General features: G+C 42.1%; 1 protein-coding gene across 1 annotated transcript; it reads left to right on the plus strand.

The window, feature by feature from the left end:
- Positions 1-4,050: 4,050 nt before the first annotated feature.
- On the plus strand, positions 4,051-25,016 carry PBLD (phenazine biosynthesis like protein domain containing). Its single transcript, XM_028109722.2, has 9 exons — positions 4,051-4,134; positions 14,154-14,253; positions 14,615-14,713; positions 17,566-17,675; positions 17,761-17,790; positions 20,134-20,222; positions 20,497-20,675; positions 23,761-23,823; positions 24,904-25,016. The coding sequence occupies exons 1-9, from the start codon at positions 4,051-4,053 to the stop codon at positions 25,014-25,016; spliced, it is 867 nt and encodes a 288-aa protein (XP_027965523.1).
- Positions 25,017-25,232: the final 216 nt, after the last annotated feature.

A 25,232-nucleotide genomic window follows, 5' to 3' on the forward strand; every position in this document is an offset into this window, starting at 1 on the left:
TACCATAAATGAAATAGGAAGAAATAGAAAACCTGAACCCATAACCAGCAAGGAAATTGAAGTAGTAATCAAAAATCTCCCAACAAACAAGAGTCCAGGGCCAGATGGCTTCCCAGGGGAATTCTACCAAACATTTAAAGAAGAATTAATACCTATTCTTCTGAAGTGTTTAAAAAAATAGAAATGGAAGGAAGGCTTCTAAACTCTTTCTATGAGGCCAGCATTACCTTGATCCCAATACCAGACAAAGACCCCACCAAAAAGGAGAATTACAGACCAATATCCCTGATGAACATGGATGCAAAAATTCTCACCAAGATACTAGCCAATAGGATTCAACAGTACATTAAAAGGATCATTCACCATGACCAAGTGGGATTTATTCCTGGGCTGCTAGTTTGGTTCAACATCCACAAATCAATCAATGTGATATAATACATCAATGAAAGAAAGGACAAGAACCATATGATCCTCTCAATAGATGTAGAAAAAGCATTTGACAAAGTACAGCCTCTTTTCTTGATGAAAACTCTTCACAGTGTAGGGATAGAGGGTACATACCTCAATATCATAAAAGCCACATATGAAAAGCCCACAGCGAATATTAGTCTCAGTTTTTCCCCTAAGGTCAGGAATGCAGCAGGGATGTCCACTATCACCACTGTTGTTCAACATAGTACTAGAAGTCTTATAAGCCTCAGCAATCAGACAACAAAAAGAAATGAAAGGTATCCGAATCAGCAAAGAAGTGAAACTCTCATTCTTCGCATATGACATGATACTCTATTTGGAAAACCCAAAACACTCCACCCCCAAATTGCTAGAACTCATATAGGAACTTCAGGAATGTGGCAGGATATAAAATCAACACACAGAAATCAGTTGCATTTCTATACACTAATAACGAGACAGAAGAAAGAGAAATTTTTTTTAAAGTCAAACATTTCTGCTTCTAGGAATTTTCTTTTTTTTTTAAGATTTTATTTATTTATTTGATAGAGAGAGACACAGCAAGAGAGGGAACACAAGCAGGGGGAGTGTGAGAGGGAGAAGCAGGCTTCCCACGGAGCAGGGAGCCTGATGCGGGTCTCGATCCCAGGACCCTGGGATAATGACCTGAGCTGAAGGCAGATGCTTAACCAACTGAGCCACCCAGGCGCCCCATGAGAAAGAGAAATTAAGGAGTCGATCCCATTTACAATTGCACCAAAACCCATAAGATACCTAGGAATAAACCTAACCAAAGAGGCAAAGGATATGTCCTCAGAAAACTATAGAACTCATGAAAGAAATTAAGGAAGACACAAAGAAATGGAAAAACATTCCATGCTCATGGATTGGAAGAACAAATACTGTTAAAATGTCTATGCTACCTAGAGCAATCTACACATTCAATGCAATCCCTATCAAAATACCATCAACTTTTTTCACAGAGCTAGAAAAATAATTCTAAAATTTGTATGGAACCAGAAAAGACCCCAAATAGCTAGAGGAATGTTGAAAAAGCAAAGCAAAGCTGGTGGCATCACAATTCTGGACTTCAACTTCTATTAAAAGCTATGATCATCAAGACAGTATGGTACTGGCACAAAACAGACACATAGATCAAAGAAACAGAATAGAGAACCCAGGGGTGCCTGGGTGGCTCAGTCGTTAAGTGTCTGTCTTCAGCTCAGGTCATGGTCCCAGGGTTCTGGGATCGAGCCCCACATTGGGCTCCCTGCTTGGCGGGAAGCCTGCTTCTCCCTCTCCCACTCCCCCTGCTTATGTTCCCTCTCTCTCTGTCTCCATCAAATAAATAAGTAAAATCTTAAAAAAAAAAAAAAGAATAGAGAACCCAGAAATGGACCCTCAACTCTATGGTCAACTAATCTTTGACAAAACAGGAAAGAGTATTCAATGGAAAAAAGACAGTCTCTTCAACAAATGGTGTTGGGAAAATTGGACAGCTACATGCAGAAGAATCAAACTGGACCATTTCCTTACACCATACATAAAAATAGACTCAAAATAGATGAAAGACTTAAATGTGAGACAGGAATTCATTAAAATCCTAGAGGAGAACACAGGCAGCAACCTCTGTGACCTCGGTCGCAGCAACTTCTTGCTAGACACGTCTCCAAAGGCAAGGGAAACAAGGGCAAATATGAACTATTGGGACTTCATTAAGATAAATAGCTTTCGCACAGCAAAGGAAACAGTCAACAAAACCAAAAGACAACCGACAGAATGGGAGATGATATTTGCAAATGACATATCAGATAAAGGGCTAGTATCCAAAATCCATAAAGAACTTATCAAACTCAACACCCAAAGAACAAATAATTCAATGGCCAACGGACACATGAAAAATGCCTAACATCACTGGGCATCAAGGAAATACAAATCAAAACCACGATGAAATACCACCTCACACCTGTCAGAATGGCTAAAATGAACAAGTCAGAAACGACAGATGTTGGTGAGGATGCCCAGAAAGGGGAACCCTCCTACCCTGTTGGTGGGAATGCAAGCTGGTGCAGCCACTCTGGAAAACAGTATGGAGGTTCCTCAAAAAGTTGAAAATAGAGCTACCTTATGATCCAGCAATTGCACTACTGGGTATTTACCCCAAAGATACAAATGTAGTGATCTGAAGGGGCATGTGCACCCCAATGTTTATAGCAGCAATGTCCACAATAGACAAACTGTAAGATGAGCCCAGATGTCCATTGACTGTTGAATGGGTAAAGAAGATGTGGATATATACACAATGGAATACTGCTCAGTCATCAAAAAAAAAAAAAATGAAATCTTGCCATTTGCAACGACGTGGATGGAACTAGAAGGTATTATGCTAAGCAAAATAAGTCAGTCAGAGAAAGACAATTATCACATGATCTCACTCATATGTGGAATTTAAGAAACAAAACAGAGGATCATAGGGAAAGAGAGGAAAAAAATAAAACAAGACGAAATCAGAGAGGGTGACAAACCATAAGAGACTCTTAATCATAGGAAAAAACTGAGGGTTCCTGGAGGGGAGGGGGCTGGGGGGATGGAGTAACTGGGTGACAGGCATTAAGGAAGGCGTGTGATGTAATCAGCACTGGGTGTTATATAAGACTAATGAATCACTTAACCTCTACCTCTGAAATTAATAATATACTATATATTAATTAATTGAATTAAAAAAATAAAAATAAAGGATTTTACACCTCCCTGGAAGGAACCCTCCACCCTTTCCCATGTGATAGTTAGATGACGAAAACTAGATTGGTGACAGGCGCCTGGAGGGTTAATCAGATTAAAACAGAGCCAACAAGCTGCTAAAACCTAGACTTAGAAACTCTAGTGGCAACCCTCTCGGGTCCCCTTCCTCTTCAGGAGCTCTGTGCTATCGCTCAATAAACTTTGCTTTGCTGCCCACCACTCTTCGTCTGGTCTACCTCTTCATTCTTCGTGCAGTGTGACCGAGAACCACGAGCTGAAGGAAAAGAAATCTTGCAACACGTCCCCTTGGACATTTCAAGCACTTCATTAAAAACATAACCTAAGCTAGTTTGGCTACTCTAAGAAATGATATGATTATGTTCTTAAGTATACATTCAGTATAAATATCAATACAAAATTTGAAAATTAAATATCCTATTAATCCAGTATTTTATTTTATTTTATTTTATTTTAAGATTTTATTTATTTATTTGACAGAGAGAGACACAGCGAGGGAGGGAACACAAGCAGGGGGAGTGGGAGAGGGGGAAGCACGCTTCCCACGAGCAGGGAGCCCGATGAGGGGCTCGATCCCAGGACCCTGGGACCATGACCTGAGCCGAAGGCAGACGCTTAAGGACTGATCCACCCAGGCGCCCCTCATCCAGTATTTTAAAACAAATTCAATTTAGAGACTTAAATATTAGGGGATCACCTATCTTTAAATGTAGGTGTATTGGAGTCATTGCTTGACCTGGGTCATTGGTTGCTTCTGTACACCAAGTAAAACATTAACTTCCTGATTTTTTGCAACAAGTAGAAGTAGAGCAGGTACCAGCAATTTTGAGAGCAAGAAAAATGAAGCTCCCTGTTTTTGTAGTAGATGCATTTACAGCAAAAGCATTTCGTGGAAATCCTGCTGCTGTTTGCCTCCTAGAAAATGTAAGTACTTGGTTTTGAAGAGCAGTATCTGAAATTCTAGATTCCTGTAGAACCAAATATTTCCTACAGAAAAAAAAATTAGTTCCACCTGTTTGTCTTTGGTTCATGTTCTTTGTCAAATGATATCAGCAATGTTCATGTCTGCGAGTTGATTTTGACCAAACTATATGAGGAGAATGCTTGCACCCAGATGCTTTAAGTCTGGAAAAAGAAAGATTTGTGTAAGGAAGAACTAAAACCAATTAAAAAAAAATACAGAGAACTCTTTGTTAGCCATCAGGTTTTCATTTAGTGAGCACCAAATATGAAGGCAAATGAAATTAGATGAGTTTTATGTGACTTGACATTGCTGATATTATATTTAACATAAAAGATTTTAGCTGGATATCTTTAACCTTACCTATTTCAGACAATTAGAAATTCTTTTCAGGACAACCAAAAAACATTTTGCAAGGAATTAAGTTATGAAGTAGAAGGAAGGAATTAAGCTCTAATACAGGGAGAACTGTTTCCTGAAATCCTCATTTTTAAAAATAGCTTTTGAGGGGCATCTGGGTGGCTCAGTTTAAGGGTCTGACTCTTGATCTCAGCTCACGTCTTTTTTTTTTTTTCAGCTCAGGTCTTGATCTCAGGGTCATGAGTTCAAGCCCCGGTAGGGCTCCATGCTGGGCATGGAGCCCACTTAAAAAAAAAAAGAAAGAAAAAAGAAAGGAAAGGGAAAAAAAAAAAACCCCAGCTTTTGATCAGGATAAGTATTAACAGAATAGTTAAATATTCATTTGTGTTGGTACCTGGCTATTAGGAAACAAGCCAAGGAGCCCTTCCACTCAGAGCAGTTAGTTCAAGAGTAGATTATCTGAGAATTATTTCAGAAATACAGTAAGCAATTGGTGATTTTAAGTAAGTTTTACTAATTTGGGTAAGATGTGTGTTGGGGACTTCAAGTGCAGTGAATGTCAAGCTGCACATGAAAATCACCCAAGGAGCTTTAAAATTCCTATGCCAGACTCTCTGGGGGTGGGAGCCAGGCAGCACTATTTTTTAAAGTTCCCCAAGTGAGTCTAGTGTGCTCTCAAGACGATGAATGGCTGGGGTTTTACTGAGATGGGTGAATACTGTTGGTTGAGTCCTTGGTACACTTATTTTCTCCCTCAAGCAGAGCAGCAAAATGGTGATGAAGAGTCCTCGTCTCACCTTAAGAATACATTCATTACGCAACCTTGCAGCTGGCATTTTCCAACCATAAAATGCGGAAAGTAATAAAGTTAATAGGCTTTATCAAGTAACACAAGAGCTTGGGAGGATTAGTGAGAGAATGATTAACAAGCAGATTCTGAATCGTGAACTTGCTTTAGAAACAAGCTGGCAAACAACTTCATGTCAAGGAATTGTGGAAATGACTGAAATTGCTTGTCAAGAGTCTTAGTATATTTGTTGCATGTCTCCATGTAGTATTCTTGCAGAGTTCTGAAAATAGTTTCAAGTGATTTTCATATTCAGTTTTCACCAGATGACAAGAATTAGTATTATTCTTCAACTTAAAGCCTTTTACTTTCAGTATACTCACTGCACACCAGAGCCTTTCTCTCTCTCTCTCTTCAAATATATTTTATATGTTGTTTATATATTTGGAAAAACTAGGCTGCAAAAGTTTTTTTTTTTAAGATTTTTTATTTATTTATTTGACAGAGAGAGACACAGCAAGAGAAGGACCACAAGCAGGGGGAGCGGGAGAGGGAGAAGCAGGCTCCCTGCTGAGCAGGGAGCCCGATGCGGGGCTCGATCCCAGGACCCTGGGATCATGACCTGAGCCGAAGGCAGACGCTTAATGACTGAGCCACCCAGGCGCCCCAGGATGCAAAAATTTAAGCAAAGAACTTAGCATAGTTCAAAGCAATCTGCTTCAGTAAGAATGGAAGAAGGAAAAAGAAAATAAGGAAGTCCATGATTCAGGGATACTTTCTAGAGAGTCTCCCAATTCACTTCCGGGCTTTGGATCTGTGGTACCGGGCTAATTTGGTGGCCTGTCAGGGACAACTGAATAGATGATCTAAAGAATAATTCGCTAGTTTTCAATTCTGTGGATGTGAGAATCCTGTTCTCCTGGAGGCTAATTTGGCACTTTCCCCAATTCATAATCAATAAAAATTCTAGTGGAAGTATAAAATGTGGTTTATGCCCTTGGATTCTTTTATCCATGGCTGGGCACAGTGGACACCTGAAACACCTAGAAAGAACACAAGTAAACTCAGGAAAATATCAGAGACAAATAAGTGCTAAACCTTATAATGCTGCCCACAGTTCAGTATGTGTTTAGCCTATCATTACCGTATTCTACAAATATTTATCGACATCTACCACAAGCCAGCTTCTGGGGGGATAGGAAGTACATAGATTAGTAAGTTTGCCTGACCCTGAGGTGCTCAAAGTCTAGTGAGAGAAACAGACATGGAAACCTGATCATTATTCAATAGTTACCACAGAGGCTAAAAGATCTAATGGTACCAGCTACAACAGGGACTCAGAGAACACAACAGTGTTAGATTTTACAGAGGAGAAACTACTTCAGATTTTAAGTGAAGAGCTTCAGAGGAATATTCTTTTTTGTTTTGTTTTGTTTAAAATTATTTAAAAATTTGACGAGATGAGACTAATCACAAAAAAACAAAAACAAAAAAAACAAAAAAAAGTTGGTGGGGGCGCCTGGGTGGCTCAGTCGTTAAGCATCTGTCTTCGGCTCAGGTCATGATCCCAGGGTCCTGGGATCAAGCCCCACATCCGGCTCCCTGCTCGGCGCGAAGTTTGCTTCTCCCTCTGCCTCTCCCCCTGCTTGTGTTCCCTCTCTCGCTGTGTCTCTCTCTGTCAAATAAATAAAGTCTTAAAAAAAAAAAGAAATTCGTTGACAGGCTAAAGACAAGGCAATTGCACTTTGAGCTGTTTGAATACTTGAAAAAAAGACCTCCTCCTCCTTTTTTTTTCAGAGCAGATTTTTTATTATGTTAATCACCATACATTACATCATTAGTTCTTGATGTAGTGTTCCATGATTCATTGTGCATAACACCCAGTGCTCCACGCAGAATGTGCCCTCTTTAATACCCATCACCAGGCTAACCCATCCCCCCACCCCCTCCCCTCTAGAACCCTCAGTTTGTTTTTCAGAGTCCATCGTCTCTCATGGTTCGTCTCCCCCTCCGACTTACTCCCCTTCATTCTTCCCCTCCTGCTATCTTCTTCTTTTTCTTTTTTTTTTAACATATGTTGCATTATTTGTTTCAGAGGTACAGATCTGTGATTCAACCATCTTGCACAATTCACAGCGCTCACTATAGCTCATACCCTACCCAATGTCCATCACCCAGCCACCCCACTCCTCCTTCTTTTTTGATAAAAGACTTCTGGAAAGAAAGGAAAGTAAAAAATTCTGGGTAGTAACATTCCAAGAGCTTCTAGAATATATAAAGTTTGTTCTGTTCTCTTTTCTAGACAAGTCCATTTTTAAATTTTCACATGAGTAACATAACACTGTACGTTAGCTGAAAATAAAAAGAGATTAAGGACTAAATGGAACATGGAACAGATATTTGAAAAAAAATATTTAAAACCTTAAAAAATTGATGGTGTCCTCAAGTGCCTGAAAATCTATTTGACAGTAAAGATCATGTAGAGGCATGGAAAATGTATAGAAACAATATTTAAAAAAATATTTTTTAGGGGAGGGGCAGAGTGAGAGAGAGAGAATCTTAAGCAGGCTCCATGCCCAGCACAGAGTCCAATGCAGGGCTCGATCTCACAATCCTGAGATCGTGACCTGAGCCAAAATCAAGAGTTGGATGCTTAACTGACTGAGCCACCCAAGTGCCCCTAGAAATGATATTTTTAAAAAAATATTTAATTAATTTATTTGAGAGAGAGAGAGCAGGAGAGGGAGAGAGAATCTGATGCAGACTCTGCACTGAGCGCAGAGCCCGACATGGGGCTTCATCCCACGACTGTGAGATCATGACCTGAGTCGATACCAAGAGTTGGATGCTCAACCAACTGAGCCACTAGCTGCCCCTAGAAACAATATTTTTAAAAAGGAAATAGATATGTTACTTTGAAGGCTATATAAAAACTACAGGAACTCATGACCAACTACTTGAATAGGTCAGAGGGCTGGGGTAGTGCTAAAGGGTGATATCTTGTTTACTTTTCTGTCAACCAGCTTTAATCAGGGAAAATAACAGGGGTAGGGAGCCCATCTTTATTCTTCATATTCTAACGAACCCTCAAGTTGTTTTGTTTTGCTGTTCTTGTTCTTGCTGTTGTGTGTCTGTGTTTATGTATATGTAGGTGTGTGTTTAGGGTGGGGTTTCTCAACAGTGGCGGTGTTGAGATTCTGGACCGGGTAATTGTTGTGTGCGGCTGTCATGGGCAATGTTGGCGGAATCCTTGGTCTCTGCCCACTAGATGGCAGCAGTCTTCCCTTCTCCCCACTGTCACGACGACTGAAAATTGCCCCCAGTTGAAAACCACTGTGTCAGAGGACCTTTTCTAAAGATTTTATTTATTTATTTATTTATTTATTTATTTATTTATTTATTTATTTATTTATTTATTTATTTATTTATTTATTTATTTATTTAAAGAGCATGAGCACAGCAAGGGGCAGAGGGAGAGAGAGAATCTTCAGGCTGACTCAGTGCCAAGAGCGGAGCCTGATGCGGGGCTTGATCTCAAGACCCTGAGATGATGACCTGAGCCGAAACCAAGGGTTGGAGGCTTAACCAACTGAGCCTCTGGGGCACCCCTCAGAGGATCTTTTCTAAACACCAGTTTATTCTTGGGTTTTCCTGTTAAAATTATCCATAAAAACAACATTGCTGTGTGCCTAGTGTATACATTTGTTCCAATTCAGCTGGCATTTACTGGCTAGGTACCATGAGCTGGACGCTATGCCAGGATCAAATATAATAATCACATCTATGCATTTTTATTCTTTGAAACACTAACCCAATCATTTCCAGAGACAGCAAGGAGGGTTGGCTTTGCACTTTTAGAGGAATGCCTAGTTTTAGTTCCTAAACTATTTGCTGTTCCAGTTTTCCTGGTTAAATTTAGAGAGTAACAAAAGCCTTAAAAAAAAAAGCCTCTTTGCAGCTTGGTATGTTATGTATTTAAGGAAAACCGAGTACATAGCAATACTGTGTTCAGTTTGTGCTTTAACTCATTTGGGAAAGCTTATGATGCAGTGGCTATTTCCAAACTTGGTGCCCTTCCTTAGAGGATCCCTGGCTCTGTGTGCCTACACTGGGTCAGAGGCTCCTGGGGGCTCTAGGGGGCTCCAAAGTTATATCTCATTTTTATGCCCAGAAAAGGCATAATGAAGAGTGCAGAGAAGATTTTTCCAGGGCAATGAAGGTTTTCTCTTGCCCAGTATTTGAGGAAAAAGAGCAGTGCAAGGGAGGGGGAGATGCTGCTGTGGGAATTTATTTCACTGGCTTCTAGAACATAACTCTCAGCTATGGCTATGGGAGCAATGACTTCAGGCAGTTCAGCCAGATACTGTGCTAAAGTGCTTTTTATATGTTATCTCATTTAATCCTTACATAGACTCTAAGAGAAGGTCTTTTTTTTTTTTTTTTAAACTAATCTCCATGCTGGGCTTGAACTCACAACCCTGAGATTGAGAGTCAGACGCTCAACTGACTGAGCGATTCAGGCACCCCTAAGTTTAGATCTTATTATTATCATTCCCATTTTACAGATGAGAAGACAGGCAGAGGAAGGTTAAGTGGTTGACCTCAGGATCCCACCACAGGTCTGTGTGACTGCAGATCCCATGCTTTTAACCCATTGTACTTACTACCAGACTAGATGTCCTCCCCTTTTATGTTCTCCCATGGCATCCCTTACTTTCCAGTTGGTAGTATGCATTGCTCTTGGTGTAATTCATTCAGTGCCTGTCTTCCTCACTAGACTGCATATTCTATGGAATCTTAACCTATCCTTATTCCATGACACACGGCTTAGCACATGAGAGGCACTAAATAGCTATGTGTTGAGTGAAAGTAAATCTATTAATTAAATCATGACAAGATCTCTTTCTAAGAGTTCTAGCTGACTAACAACTACTGATCTTTTATCGTCATTGGTGAGTTGGGGTGGTGGGGTGTGCAAAGTGAGTACGAGTTTTGAGTTCTTTGATGGAGCTAGAGAGACCAGGCACCCATAAGAATCATCAGGAACCACTGAAGACGGCCTGCAATTTGAGTTCTGCGTTGTATGGATCTAACTTCAAAATAGGAAATCCAAGTGCTTCAGAAGGAATTTTCCATTTCTTCCTGGGTGATTTAGATCTTTCCATATCCAAGTACTTTTCCTTTGCTGGGATCTATTTATAGCAGAGGGATAAATGAACAAGAACTGATAGCAGGCTGGTCATGTGTAGGCTGTCATATTCCCAAGCTGCCACAAGGTGGGAGTATTTTAAAACTTTGCTCTGATTTTCTGATCATTAATGTTTGTGGGCCATATGGTGATGAAACCTCAGGGTCCCGATGCAGCACACTGGAACTCAGAGAAAAACAAACATGGCTCTGTCTTTGCTGTCGGAAATTTGACTCATGAGATTGCCAAAGGGAAATGGATATTAAAGCAAGAGAATTCACAGTTGTTGGTGTGTAACTGTTATACGCTGCATTTGAAAATAAACAACTTTAGTATAAAATGAAAAAAAATGACTGAAACAAAAATTCAGTTTTTTGCCCGAATGCAGTCTCGTTTGTTTCTCAAGCTCCCAAAGTTGAAGCAACTTTAGTCTTCCAATGATTTACCATTATCTTGGCCTTTGGTTCTAGTGTAGAAATTCGGCTGCCTGTGATGCATATTGAGGACGGCTGCTATCAAACTTTCTACGGCGTCTCTGGTCCCTCGGGCAAATCGCAAGTGCGTTTTAAGTGTCCTGGGACAGAGATTAGCTATAGAAATTCAAACTGCAATTGGTACAATACACCAAGGTAGAGAGGATGGGAGAGCCGATGGCCGGTGAAATGTGTATTCTAGCCGATGTGCAAAAAAGCCCAGTTGCAAAGAAATCCATTAACAGTGGATGGTGAACTTGGCTACAATGGGGGATGCTTTAATGCTTTTTGAGACTCTTGTCCTAAAGGTGGAGGGAAGCAATAGACAAGGCAAGGAAGGACGAGGTTAGGGAGTTTGGCCAGAGCAGAGGAAGGACTAGCAAGCACTGCAGGTGCCTGCAGCCATGGCGGCAAATCCAGAGAGACCAACACAGACTTTTATTTATTACCCCTTCAATCACCACCGAGGCCTGTGATGGCACACTCTGCAGGAGGGACTTAATTGGTTCCCAGCTTCTCTCAGGTGTTGTATGCCCAGGCACGTGGGCCAGTTTCCACACAGAACATTCAGTGAGCCGAGAGAAGTGCTTCTTAACATTGTTGCCCTGTTGGCTGGGATGCCCATCAGATCCCAGCCCCTCTGCTCAGGGGGGATGACTCACTCCCCGGGCCCACAGGTGGGACAGACGTTCATGCCACTTCATTCCTACCATCCTGGTTCTCCGTACCTCAGCTCACAGAATCCTAGCGTGTCGAAGATCTAACAGAAGGAGAACAGAAGCGAGGTCATGTGACTTGCCTAAGAAGCAACCTCAACACAAAGCTCTCTGCCCACATTTTCCTGTCCAACTCAGCCGAATATGCTCTTTTTCTAAGTCCACCTCACAGTTTCATCTTTAAAGTCCTAGAGTATTTACTGTCAAATCTATGTGTCTCAACTACGTGCTCTCTGGTGTTGCTTGTGGGTACTTTCTGATTCCCTGCAAGATGCTAAGCCCCTTGAACACAGGGTTGTATCGTAACCACCAGGGCTTCTAAACTTTTAATGTGCACATGGATCAGCTAGAAATCTAGTAAAAAAAAGGAAATTCTAAATCAGAAGGTCTGGGGTGGGGACTGAGACCCTGCATTTCTAAGATGTTCCCTCTGTAGTGGTGTACTACCCAGCACAGCACTTGGTAGCCGACTGCTGCTTTCCTTTAGAAACGCTGCAGGAATCCATCTTACCTGATGGACATTGGTTTTCCTGTCTGCGGTGTGCTAAAGGGGTAATAAGAGTTTGTCTTTGTTATGGGGAGGCAGAGTGGTGTGGCTGCTTAACGCAGGGGTTTTGAGCCACTCGAAATAAAAGCTAACATTTACCAAGTACTTGCTTTGTGTTAGGCACTGTGATGAGCACTTTATATGCATTATTGGATTTAATCTTTTTGAAAGAAAAATGCTAAGTAGAACACAAAACCATTGTGTTATGTTTGGGCTTTCAGACAATAAATATCAATTGCTTAAGTCATTTCTCTCTCTCTAGGACTCCACAACATCTATAGATTTTGAAGACAGTGCCCTTTTAAGAAAAGCTTAGTAAGTCCGCTAGGATTTTTATATGAGCTGGTAGTTTAAAAGTCATGACTGATTTGTCACAATAACCAGCATTTTGTGCCTTATATGAGTATGTGGAAAGTGTTTCAAAAGAATTTGAATCAACTGAAAGATAATGGGTGTTTAACTTGCATAAGTCAGTTAAGTGCATTATGAATTTATTAGTATAAAGTCATAAATCTTATTTCTGGGTTTCGGGGGCTCAAGAATAGTAAATTTGGCCAAAGCAAAAATGCATTTGTCTTGAGACTTCTTTAGAATTCAAAATATAACTAGCGAGTATTTGTTGATTAAAAATTTGATTTTCATTCTCTGAAGGAAAACTCATATTTCTGACCCTTTTTTTTCCTTGAGTTAAGAGGAACGTGTGTGCATGTATATATATGTATTTGTGTGTCTCCACAGGAACTCTTTCACCTAAGTACTATTGTCCTCATTTTAAAGGTGTGGAAACTGGAGCTCCATGAGATTAAATGACTTGCCCACTCTTGCACTGCTACTAGGACCTGACCCAGGATACAAATTCACATTATTTTCTTAACCATTTATTTTGAGAAATTAAGAACTACAGAAAAATTTCGAGAATGGTACAATGAACATCCTATACCTTTCCTCTAGATTCACTGGTTGTTACCATTTACAAAGCCCACATTCTTAACCACTCTACCATTTATTTGGCATATTGTGACCTTAGGATATTACACAACCTCTCTGTGATTGATTTCTTTATATGCAAGTGGATAAAAATATCTATATTGAGAGTTTTAAAGATGAAGGTGAAGTGGGGTGCCTGGCTGGCTCAGTCGGTAGAGCATGTTACTCTAGATCTCAAGGTAGTGAGTTCAAGCCCCATGTTGAGCATAGAGCTTACACATACAAAACAAGTAAAAATGAAGATGTAGTGAATAATGTATTCTCCCAGCAAATGTTTATTGAGCTCCTACCATTCTGGGATGAATACAAGGTGTAAGTCAGAAAAAAGCAAGATAGTACATTGTATGCCCTCATAAACTCAGATGTTGGGGGACAGACAGTGAAGGGACACAGTGGGTAAATTCAGGTGGTCTAAGCACTGGGAGGAGACAAAGCCTTTAGAAAGAGCAGTCTGGAAGGCTTCCTGGAGGAGGTGACCTCTAGCCTGAGGCTTGACTCATAAAAGGGAGTGAACCATATATAGATGGGAGCAGAATGGGCCAGCCTACCTAGAGTGGGTGCTGAAGATCTTTCTATTCCACAGAAAAGGGAGATTGTGGAGTTTCCCTTTGTGGAGATTGTTTAGAAGAGAACATACGCTCTCAGGTAGACTAGATAATAATCTGATAAAAGATAGGGCTGGCCGGTAGGTTTTTCAGAGTCTGTTCTAGCTTTGTGCATCTACAGCTCTTCATGGAGAGCTAGGAGCATAGATTTCTGAGAAGCAATCTTTGTAAAAGTGTCTTGACTTCCTTGTCAATTATTTCCTTTGAGGAGTGTAACTTTTAATATTAATAAGCTGTGTTATTAACTAATGGCAGTTGCTGTCCAAGGAAGTCTGATTTGTGTTTCTGGAGTCTCAGTGAACTTTTGTTTCTAATTTAGAAATTGGATGAAGACATGCATCAAAAAATTGCAAGAGAAATGAACCTCTCTGAAACTGCTTTTATCCGAAAACTGCACCCCACTGACAACTTTACACAAAGTAAATATGCTTTTTTTTTTTTTTTAAGCCATTCTTGGACGGTACCAGAAACTAATTTTCCAGTGGGGGAATGATATTTCAGAGAGATTTGCATGTGGACAGGAGAGAAGGTGGGGGAGATTCTGATTTGGTTTTCAGTTTGTCTGGGGAGAGCAGGTGTTGGGTAATTTGAATGTTTCAGCTTCAGATCTGGCACCAGGGAGCCCTAGGATGCTGGCCTAGACTTCACTCCTCCTTCACAATGCATTTCAGCTGTTAATCATGCTAGGGAAGTATTGAGAAAAGAATAAGAAAATGAAAAGTTTGTGACCCACTTGCATGGGAATGATCTCGTCTCTCTTTGGCTTTTCTGCCTCTGAAGGTTCCTGCTTTGGATTAAGGTGGTTTACGCCAGCGAGTGAGGTTCCCCTCTGCGGCCACGCTACCCTGGCTTCCGCGGCTGTGCTGTTTGACAAAATAAGTAATGTAATTTTCTTTTATGAACCTGTCACTGAGCAAATAGCAAGTATTTTTTAAAATTCTCACTCTTTGTGATGAATCAAAGTCCCTGCTATCAAGACTTTACAGAGTCTACTCATGTCATTCATGACGCTGAAACAAATACAGCCCCCCGAAACTTTGGCCTTTCTGATTATGTGCCAGGCCTGTTGGGAAGCTCTGGTCGTTGCTCCCTAGAATGCCATTTTATTCTGAACAGGCGCTCTCTGGTCTCTGACCAACACAGGAGGGGAGCTTGCAAGACACAATAGGGGTCTCACATGATGTGGTATCGGGGAACCATAAGTCACATTTTGCTCCAAATATGTCCCCACCCACACTGAGATTCATTTCACAAGAGCTGCTGCTGCTGCTTCTTCTTTTTTTTTTTTTTTAAGTAAACTCTACGCTCAACATGGGGCTTGAACTCACAACCCCAGGATCAAGAGTCACATGCTCTATGGACTAAGCCAGCCAAATGCCCCTCACAAGAGCTTCTTTACTTTGAAGTTTAAAGATTCATGAGCCACGGCTATATACATTTCCCTTGTGAAGAGAGGATGCTTCACCTCAGTCCTACCAGTTTTCATCTTCGCTACATCTAGTATAATAAAGATTAGGGCTCTGTGGCAATGAGGCAGAGGAGAGATGCCTAGAAATGCCCTAAAAGTGGAGATGGAAGCAGCCATGAATAGGTGTAGACAACAAACAGAAAGGTAAGCAAGGAAATATACAGGATGATACGACAGAGTGTAAGAGTGTAAGTGGGGAGAGCGGCATCGGAAAAGGAGGTTCTCTGGGGAGTTACTTAGATGGGGAGGGTACGGGGAGGTGTTACAGGGCAAGTTCCCCTGGGAAGCACATTGCATGCTGGGAGAATTGTGGGCAGTATTCTTGGAGTCAATATTGGCAGGGAATAAAGAAAGCAGAATAGGACAGAGGGACACGTTGAACTGCAAAGTGGTAGCAACAAAGAAAGGCATAGGCCAAATCCACAGGGAGATCTGAAACTGCAACAATCCTTCAAGTAGTATAGTTCCAAATAGAAACAAAGGTGCAGGCCTTTATACCCTCCATTGATCAGCCTCCAACGCCCAGAAAAGCAGCCTGACTTTGGGTAGAGTAGCTCTACTCACCCAAGGGCGATTCACAGAGTGGGACTCCGCTGAGAGCAGTCAGTCACCAACACCCCTGGCAGCTGGGGCAGGGCCTTCAGGCTGCGCCTGAGAGCAGGTGCCTCCTTAAATGCATGCCTCTGTATTTCCTTGCCTCGCTAGTCCTGGCCTTCAGAGGGGAAGGTTGAGATGCTGGACTGCAGCATCCACTAGAGAAGGGGACCTTCAGGCTGAAGAATATCAAGCCATGTGTGCAAAGAATTCGAGTGGGAGGAGTATTTGGGCAGAGGCAGCAGCAAATGCAAAGCTCCTGAGGAGTAGTCTGTATATCTGGAGTGGCTGCAGTTTCCAGGGGCGGGGGGCGGGGGTGACTGGCAGGAGATAACATTGAGGTCCCTCTATAATGTAATCCATGATATGTCTTAATAAGATAATTTTGGTTTCTGTGGATAGGGGACAAGAATGAGGGCAGGCAAATACCCTGAAATATTGCTTAGGAACTCAGTCTTGAAAAAAGATTTTACTGAAGTTGGATTGAGTGCCTTTTGAAAACCCCACATTGTTTGGTGTGGGGCAGAGATTTGGAATAATAGCCTTCAGATTGATCCCGCACAGGGTGGTCTTAAAATTTGATAAGATAAAATATGAAAAAATGCTTTGCAAATAATGATGTCTCCCACCATTTATAATGAGAAAAATTAAACTTTGGGCTCTGGAGTATACATTTTATATTCAGTGAAAGTTAATCAACAATGCCAAATTTCCTTACCTTTTAGATATGGTTAAGTTTTACAGAAATATTAAGGGGGGGGAAGAATTAGGGCACAGATCTTTGTTTTCACTGAAAATGTTACCCACATTGAGGTCAGATGAGTGGTCCAAGTTGTATCAGTAACATGAAGGGCTAGTATACAAGAATTTGTGGTCCAATTTTTAAATAAAAAATTTATGTGTAGCTTGGTTTATTTAGGGTAAGCTTGATTTATTTCTAGTAGACTGTTGTTCATAATTTGTATATTCTATTTGTCATCCCTTGGCATATTTTAGACTGGTATTATTTCCAACAATCTAGTATTGTAGGTGGATATTTATTTATTTTTTTAAAGATTTTATTTATTTATTTAACTGACAGAGAGAGAGAGACAGTGAGAGAGGGAACACAAGCAGGGGGAGTGGGAGAGGGAGAAGCAGGCTTCCCGCCAAGCAGGGAGCCCGATGCGGGGCTCGATCCCAGGACCCTGGGATCATGACCTGAGCCGAAGGCAGTTGCTTAACCAACTGAGCCACCCAGGCACCCCTGTAGGTGGATATTTAAAATCTGCATTAGAAAACACTATTTCATCCCTCTGAGGTAGGTTTAATTATTACCCCATTTTACTGATGAGGAAATTGAGACTTAAGGAGGCTAAATAATTTGCTCAAAGGCACAGTTAGTCAGCATAAAGGAGCTGGCCTTTGAAGCCTTGCAGTATGATGTCAAGTCCAACCAGTTATGTTCTTGGTTCTCAAGTGAGAAGCTGGTGGGGGCTATCTCTACTCTGGACCCCAGTCACCCAAACCTGAACCCCTCCTTTCAGGAAAAGGTGCACTGCCAGGGAATCTAAGACAATGAAGTAGTGATCAAAACAGATGTGTGAATATATAACAAAGTTTATTTTCCTATTTCTTGATTTCCTTTCAAAGAGTTTTCTGATTGACAAAGACTTTTTTTTTTTGCCAGAAAATGTGAATAACACTCTAACCTTTGTCACTCTGAGTGGGGAACTGAAGGCCAGAAGAGCAGAGAACAGTATTATCCTGGATCTACCTCTTTATCCTGCCCACCCGCAGGTCAGCTCTTTCTAACTATTGCCATGAACCGTATTAACTGACAGCTTGCGTGCCTTACTGTGGTCTTGTCTTTTTCCCCATCTAGGACTTCCATGAAGTGGAGGACTTGATAAAGGTTGGTGAAAAGAATTAAACCTAAGCTCGTGTGATTTGGTCATTTGTTGTTTGAACAGAAAGGTTCAGTACCATTTGGGGCGCCTGGGTGGCTCAGTCAGTTAAGCATTTGCCTTCAGCTCAGATCGTGATCCTGAGGTCCTGGGATCGAGCCCCGCATCTCTCTCTGCGTCTTTCTCTCTCTCTGTCTTTATGAATAAATAAATAAAATCTTAAAAAAAAAAAGGATTCAGTACCATACAACCCCCAAAGATAGGCCTTCTATCATTATAAGCGTTCCAGCCTAAGCTTGGATGAAAAGTGCATGGTGCATTTGAGGTGTGAATTTTAATGTTGAATCTATCTGGTGAGAAGCTTGAGCAGTTGTCCCTGGCTCTTCATTGCCAGATTAGCCTCCTTGAAGGAAGGGGGAAGAGAGACTGCTGTGTGGTGGGCCGAGCATGAAAGCAATTGAAAGTGTTGGGCAGGGCGGCCTGGATTTCTGTGGTGGAGAATGAGGCTGAGGTGAGGGGCTGTGCTTTGATGGAGGAGGACAGGAAAGCTCTGGCAACTTGAGAGAGAAGGCGAGATTCATAGCCTGGCTTCCTCAAGAGGTCTAGGAAGGGGTGGGCCTTCATAAGAATAACAACGATCATGCTAATGAACATTTTTGAGAGTTGCCCCTGGGCAGTACCAGGTGCTAAGCTTTTCACATGCATTATCTCACTTAATACTGTCACTGGGTGAGGTAGGCACTACAATCGTCCTATGGGGATTCCAGACCCCCCCCCACCCCCAGCAGCTCTGCATGACCCAGTTCTTAGTCTGTAGAGTAGGAAAGGCCCCATCAGGATCAGGGCAAGGGCTGCAGTGAGAAAACCAGTTCTCACTAAATGGTCTATCCTGGGTACCACTGGGGTGTTTCTCAGTGAATGTTCAACTACAGCATTTATAATCTCTTTAGTGTCTTGCATTATCTATGTTTTTCAAAGAGTAGAAGCAAGCATTACAGATTCTGATTTTACACTCAGCCCCACCTATGGCTTGGGTTTTGGAAGACAAGCCAACATTCATAAATGAACTGCTTTACGCAAGTTGACAAGAAAATGGACAATAATCACAGTACAGACCTTGTTCATGATAGAAAGAACTTAACGCAGTGTCTCTAAGCTTCAGGGTCAGCGTTTGTAAAGTGGGGATGATAAAGGGTTATGTATCCTGAGTATTGTTGTTTTGTGTTCCTAGAAACTGGTCATAAGATTCTCAGCTGAGAATTAGACTTTCAAATTGACATCAGAATTCATGCAGAGGAGGGCTGAATGACCCCTCGGAGAAGCTGAAAGGCCGGAGAACAGATGGGCTCTGGCTGCAAGAGTTTCCATTTCCAGAGGGAGGGACATTGTTCAGCTGTGGTCGCCGGGGCAGACAGCCGAGGCACCACCCAAAGCGGAGGGAGTCTTGGCTTTGGGACCGGAAGCATCTCAGTACCTAAAGAAGATTAGAGAACCTGAAGCAACCTCATGATAGCCAGACAACTACCATGTAATTCTCATTTGCTCTGCCTACAGCCAGTGGGGGTGCCAAAGGGTGACTTGGAGGGGCTTCCCCCACTCAGCATCCCCCTCAGCACTCCAAGTCAACAAGCAAACAGACAAACAAGTTCTAGGATATGAGCAAGATTACGGGCAGTCTCAGGTAAAGGGTGAATCCAGGTATCTTTAGAAAATTTTCCTATGTTACTGATCTGCAACATACAATCGAAGTGAAAACAGTGCTTGCCACGTAAAGCAGCATTAAGATGTGTTCTAGTCCCCAGTTCCATTCAAACTGCTGGCCCTGAGTCCTTGCCATGTAGAATCTTCTAGTTACTGCTGACTCCACATATATTATTTCATTTAATCCTCACAACAATGCTAAGAGGTGGGCCCGAGGCCCCCATTTCTACAGACAGTAGACAGTAGTGATTCAGAGCTTTGACTCCAGGGCCCCTCAGACCTGGGTCAAGGGGTGTGTGTGTGTGTGTGTGTGTGTGTGTGTGTGTGTGTGTGTCTGTCCCTGGGCCTAAGTCTTGCTCCTTATTTGTGAGGAAAATGCCCATTTGAAGGACATAGTAATACTTGTGAACAATGCCTGTCTTCGGCTCTTAGAGGGTGAGCTCAACCCCCTTAAGGGTCTCTGGTCTCCAGAAAACTGGCCTTCCTTGGGCAACATCTTGAGTCCTGAAACTGAACTAAAACTCTTGGGATTGGGGACATTGGGTATGCCTGGCACACAGGAGATGCTCATGAGAGGCTGTTCCCCAAAGAGAAGATCAATGATTTGACCCAAGGTGCACTTCTGAGGAGTTTTTGGTCTGTCTCCACAGACTGCCATAGGTGATACCCTAGTCCAAGACATCTGCTATTCTCCAGGTACCCGAAAACTCCTTGTCCGGCTCAGTGATACTTACAAGAGGTAAACAAGATTTTTGGCTTCGGCAGCACTTTGGGGAGGGCTGAGAACCCAGATTTATAGCCCTGGCTTTGTCTGGCCGTGCTTAGGTCCAGTCAAACCATGATTTATGCAGTCAGAGAGTTTTGTTCCCAGGGAGGAAGATATTCTACTTGCTCTCTCCTCCCCTCCTGCTGAGCGGTTTGGGCAAAAGCTGCACCACCCCTGCTTGCTTTACAGAGTCTGTATAGTGGTCTGTGAGATGGGTTTGTTCTAATCCATCCCATTCATGAACCAGGTCATTCCTGGAGAACCTGAAGGTGAACACACAGGATCTGCCGCAAGTGGAAAACACAGGGAAGGTGAAAGGACTCATTCTCACCCTTAAAGGAGAGCCTGGAGGGCAGACCCAAGCATTTGATTTTTACTCCAGATATTTTGCACCCTGGGTTGGTGTGGCTGAAGACCCTGTAACAGGTACTTTTTGACTTGGGTCCTGGGGAGGGTTCAACAGTGGAGGAAAGTAACAAATAGCTCTTTAAGTGCCCTTCACAGGACCTTTCAGGTTGTTTCGGTTTTTATTTTTTTATTTTATTATTTTACTTTTTTTAAAGATTTTATTTATTTATTTGAGAGAGAAAATGAGAGATAGAGAGCATGAGAGGGAAGAGGGCCAGAGGGAGAAGCAGATTCCCCGCTGAGCAGGGAGCCCGATGTGGGACTCGATCCCGGGACTCCAGGACCATGACCCGAGCCGAAGGCAGTCGCCCAACCAACTGAGCCACCTAGGCGCCCAAGTTTCGGTTTTTAGCTGTTTTGTTTCCCTATCTTCCCCTCCCCATTCTTTCACTGAAGTCTTGTGTGAAAACTACAGAATTAAGGAGACAGTATATGTAGCAGGGTTAAACCCTCACGTCCGACAGCCTGGGTTTGCATCCTAGCTGCCTAGCTGTTGACCTTGGGCAAATGACTTAACTTTTTTTTAAACTTTCCATTCCCCTTGTGATGAGCACTGGGTGTTACATGTAAGTGATGAATCACTGAATTCTACTCCTGAAACCAATATTACACTATCTGTTAACTAACTAGAATTTAAGTAAAAACTAAAAAAATAAAGTTTATATTCCCTCCTCTATAAAGTATGAGTAATATTTCATAGGGTTATGTAAAAACAATACATGGTAAATGCTTAGCACAGTGCCTGGCACATGATAAGTACCAAATAACTATTAGCTATTTTAATAATAATGACAGAACTCGTTCCCTGAACCAATGCTTCCAGATCCGCCATTTGCAAAATTCAGGGGCCAATTTCCACTATAGTCACAAAGCCTTTTGTTTTTTTCAATGACCAGCCTGTGTGATCATTGACACCTAAATAAGATTTATTTTTTGAAGGATAAATTCCTGGGTTGTAGGTGGGAAATACAGACAGGAATAGCTTTCCCAGACCTGCCCCCAAGGTGGGTGGGATGGGTTTGGGAACGTGGGTATTCAAGATCTACCAACCAGGGGCGCCTGGGTGGCTCAGTCATTAAGCGTCTGCCTTCAGCTCAGGTTATGATCCCAGGGTCCTGGGATCGAGCCCCGCATCGAGCCCCACATCGAGCCCTGCATCTGGCTCCCTACTCGGCAGGAAGCTTGCTTCTCCCTCTCCCACTCCCCCTGCTTGTGTTCCCTCTCTCACTGTGTCTCTCTTGTCAAATAAATAAATAAAATCGTAAAAAAAAAAAAAAGATCTACCAACCAGAAGCAGAGGGATGAAATCAAAGATGGGCAAGAATGTGACGCTTCCTCCTTTCATCCTCTTAGAGAAGAGTGGGCTGAGCAGAAAAAGGGGGGAATGCTTGACAGAAGAGGCCGGTGGATGGGATGGTGGTCAGGGCAGGAGGAGGCTGGGAAGAACCTCTGAGGCTCCTGCTCTGAACAGAAGACAGAGACTGGGATTGTTTCAGGACTTTGACCTAGTTACTCTCTGAGAAACAAAACACATGAAATTCAAAGCTCAGCAAAGCATTTTCTTAAAGACTCAGGAAAATGCCCCATGACATCCAAACAGTACAGCTTGACCCTCCCCCATAGAAAAGAAGTTTCTAGTGGATTTACACATGCTTCACAAATATTTTAACTGGTACAGAGAGCAAGTGTTTCCCCTGTAATAATGCTTTTCTAAAGTGGGAAGGTCTTTGGACAGGGATGATCAACCATCTCAGCTTGCTTGAGACTGAAGGATTCCTCAGCATACAGGACCTTTGATGCTAAAACCAGGACAGTCTTGGGCGAACTGGGATGACTGGTCATCCTAGGTGGACCTCCCATGATATTTAGTAAGTTTTCCTGAAGAAAACCCATCCTTTTCTCCCCCAAAGACTCTTCTGTTAGTTATTACTTTACATTTTGTTTCTTCATTTTAATTATCTATTCACTGATCTAAAACTAGGGCACAAAGAAGTGAAAAAAAATGCCTCACTAAAAGAAAGTTCTTTTGGCACTAAAAGCCTAAAAATGTTGTCTTGGTGGAAAATTGAACCTTTTGTCAGAGTTCCCAGTTTTCCTTGCATGTTCATCCTTGGAGGAAGGAGATATTTTCCGTTGAAAGATTAGAGAAAGATTTAGGTGAAACCCTTGATCTTCTTACCGTGGCCTGACAATGAACTGATAGACAGGACAAGAATTAAAACCTGCAGCTTAACTAATTCAAAAAGATATATGCACCTCTATGTTTATTGCATTATTTACATAGCCAAGATATGGAAGCAACCCAAATGTCCACTGATAGATGAATGGATAAAGAAGATGTGTGTATATACACATACCCACACACACACTAGATATTATGCAGCCATAAAAAAGAATGAGATTTTTGCGATTTGCAACAACATGGATGGACCTAGAGGTATTATGCTAAGTGAAACATGTCAGACTGAGAAAGACAAATATCATATGATTTCACTCATGTGTGGAATCTAAAAAGCAAAATGAATAAACAAAAAGCAGAATCAAACCTATAAATACAGAGACCAAACTGATGGTTCCCAGAGGGAAGGGGGTTGGAGGGATGGGTGAAAAGGGTGAAGGGGAGTGGGAGGTACAGGCTTCCAGTTATGGAATGAATAAGCCACAAGAATAAGAGGCACAGCACAGGGAATACAGTCGATGATACTGTAATAGCACTGTATGGTGACGGATGGTAGCTCTACTTGCGGTGAGCACAGGATAACATACAGAGAAGTTTAATCACTCTGTTGTACACCTGAAACTAAGGTAACATTGTGTGTCAACTAGACTCAAATTAAAACATTAGAAAAAAAGACCTGCAGTTTAATTCGGGCTGCAGAAAGTGTAAAACATAGCAGATACATTATTAAGGAGGAATGTATCCATAAATTCTGTGTCTTCCTTTCTGTGTCCATTCATAATTCCACACTCTGCTGTGGCCCTGGCCAACATCATGATCAAGTCACTTAAGGTTTAGTCAAACCAGATAGTTGGTTGTAATTGCTTATAAATTTACCACAATGTCACCCCTGTTTTTGTATCATAACTTTTCACTTCTTTTAAGGATCTGCACATGCTGTTCTCAGCAGCTACTGGTCCCAGCAATTGGGGAAGAAAGACATGCATGGTAGGATAGTTTTTTTTTTTTTCATTTTTTAAAAAAATTTTCTAACTTTAAGCTAGCATTCCTTCTCACATGTACTATTGATTTGAAGATGTAATAAAATGTCATGTATCACCCATATGAAAATGAAAGGCTTTACATTGCTTCACCCTGAATCCTCTACTCAGAATATCTTCCACCCCTGTCCCCCCCAACACACAGATACACTTCTAATACAGTAAGTGCCCAAGAAATGTTTGTTGAATAAAATTAACTGGCCGTATAACTTTGGCCCATTGAGGTTATTTAGAATGTCACAGGTTGAGATGGGATGATCGCCAAAGTTCCTTATTGCCATTGCTAGTCACGGGATTGAATCAAACAAATTGCTTTTGAACCAAGTCCCCTAATGACTTTTGGGAGGGTGGAGAGGAAATAGATTGCAGCCAGTGGAGGCTACACAGTTCCAATAGTCAAAGTAGGAATTTGACCCTCCAGGATGGGAGGTCTTATCTAGTGGGAGGGTCAGGCTTCTGTGACTCTGATTTGGGGATAGCAGGTTCGCTGGTCTTTCTTTGGTGAGGCTAGTTTTTCCCTTATGCCCCGAACTCCACGAAGGTGGAGACTGTTCGGTTGCTTGATAAGCACAATGGGTAAACAAGCTCCCTTTGTCCTCTTCAGACCTGGAAAGATGGGGCTCTCTCAGGAGGGCCAAGATCACCCCTCTTTCTCTTTTTAAACTTCTAGTCCATGCCTCTATCTTATCACAGGTCCTCACTTACTCCCAGACAGAAGCGGGGAGGAAGCTATGGGCGGGGTGTGTCTGGGACATTATGGGAAGTGACAGAGGAAATGACTGAGGAAGAGGAGATGTGGAGCAGTGTGTTTTGTGGCTCAAATTGCGTTTGTGGTCCCTCGGTCCTCAGGAGAACAGGGCAGGCTGAGCAGTGCTACGGACAGAGGAAGGAATTTATTCTTTCCACTGAGCTGGGAGGGTTCTGGAGCTTATAAGAAGAGAGAGAGAGGTCTTTCACTATGTTCTGTGAATTAGAAAGGGTGAAGATGAACAGTATTAACTCGTGACTTGTTTTATGTTTTCTTTAGCCTTTCAGTGTTCCCACCGAGGAGGAGAGCTGGAGATTTCACTGCGTCCTGATGGACGGGTTGACATTAGGGGCAGCACTGCTGTTGTTCTAGAGGGCACACTGACAGCCTAGAGGTGGTTGTGGTTCGATGCTGCGATTTTGAATGACTAAGTATTTTCTGCACAAAAAGAAATGTAAGCAGCTGCCTTTACCAAACTTGCAGAGCAGTTCACTTCATCCTCACGTTAGAAATAGAAAAATGAAGACATATTAATGGAAATTTCATCGTGCTTCCTGACTAATTAATTAATGGAGTTTTGGCTCTGCCCGTGAGTGTATTTGACATAG

The sequence above is a fragment of the Eumetopias jubatus genome, unplaced genomic scaffold (genome assembly GCF_037043125.1).
Source record: "Eumetopias jubatus isolate StellerSeaLion01/CBP00866 unplaced genomic scaffold, mEumJub1_p1.0 scaffold_17, whole genome shotgun sequence".
Lineage (NCBI taxonomy): Eukaryota > Metazoa > Chordata > Mammalia > Carnivora > Otariidae > Eumetopias > Eumetopias jubatus.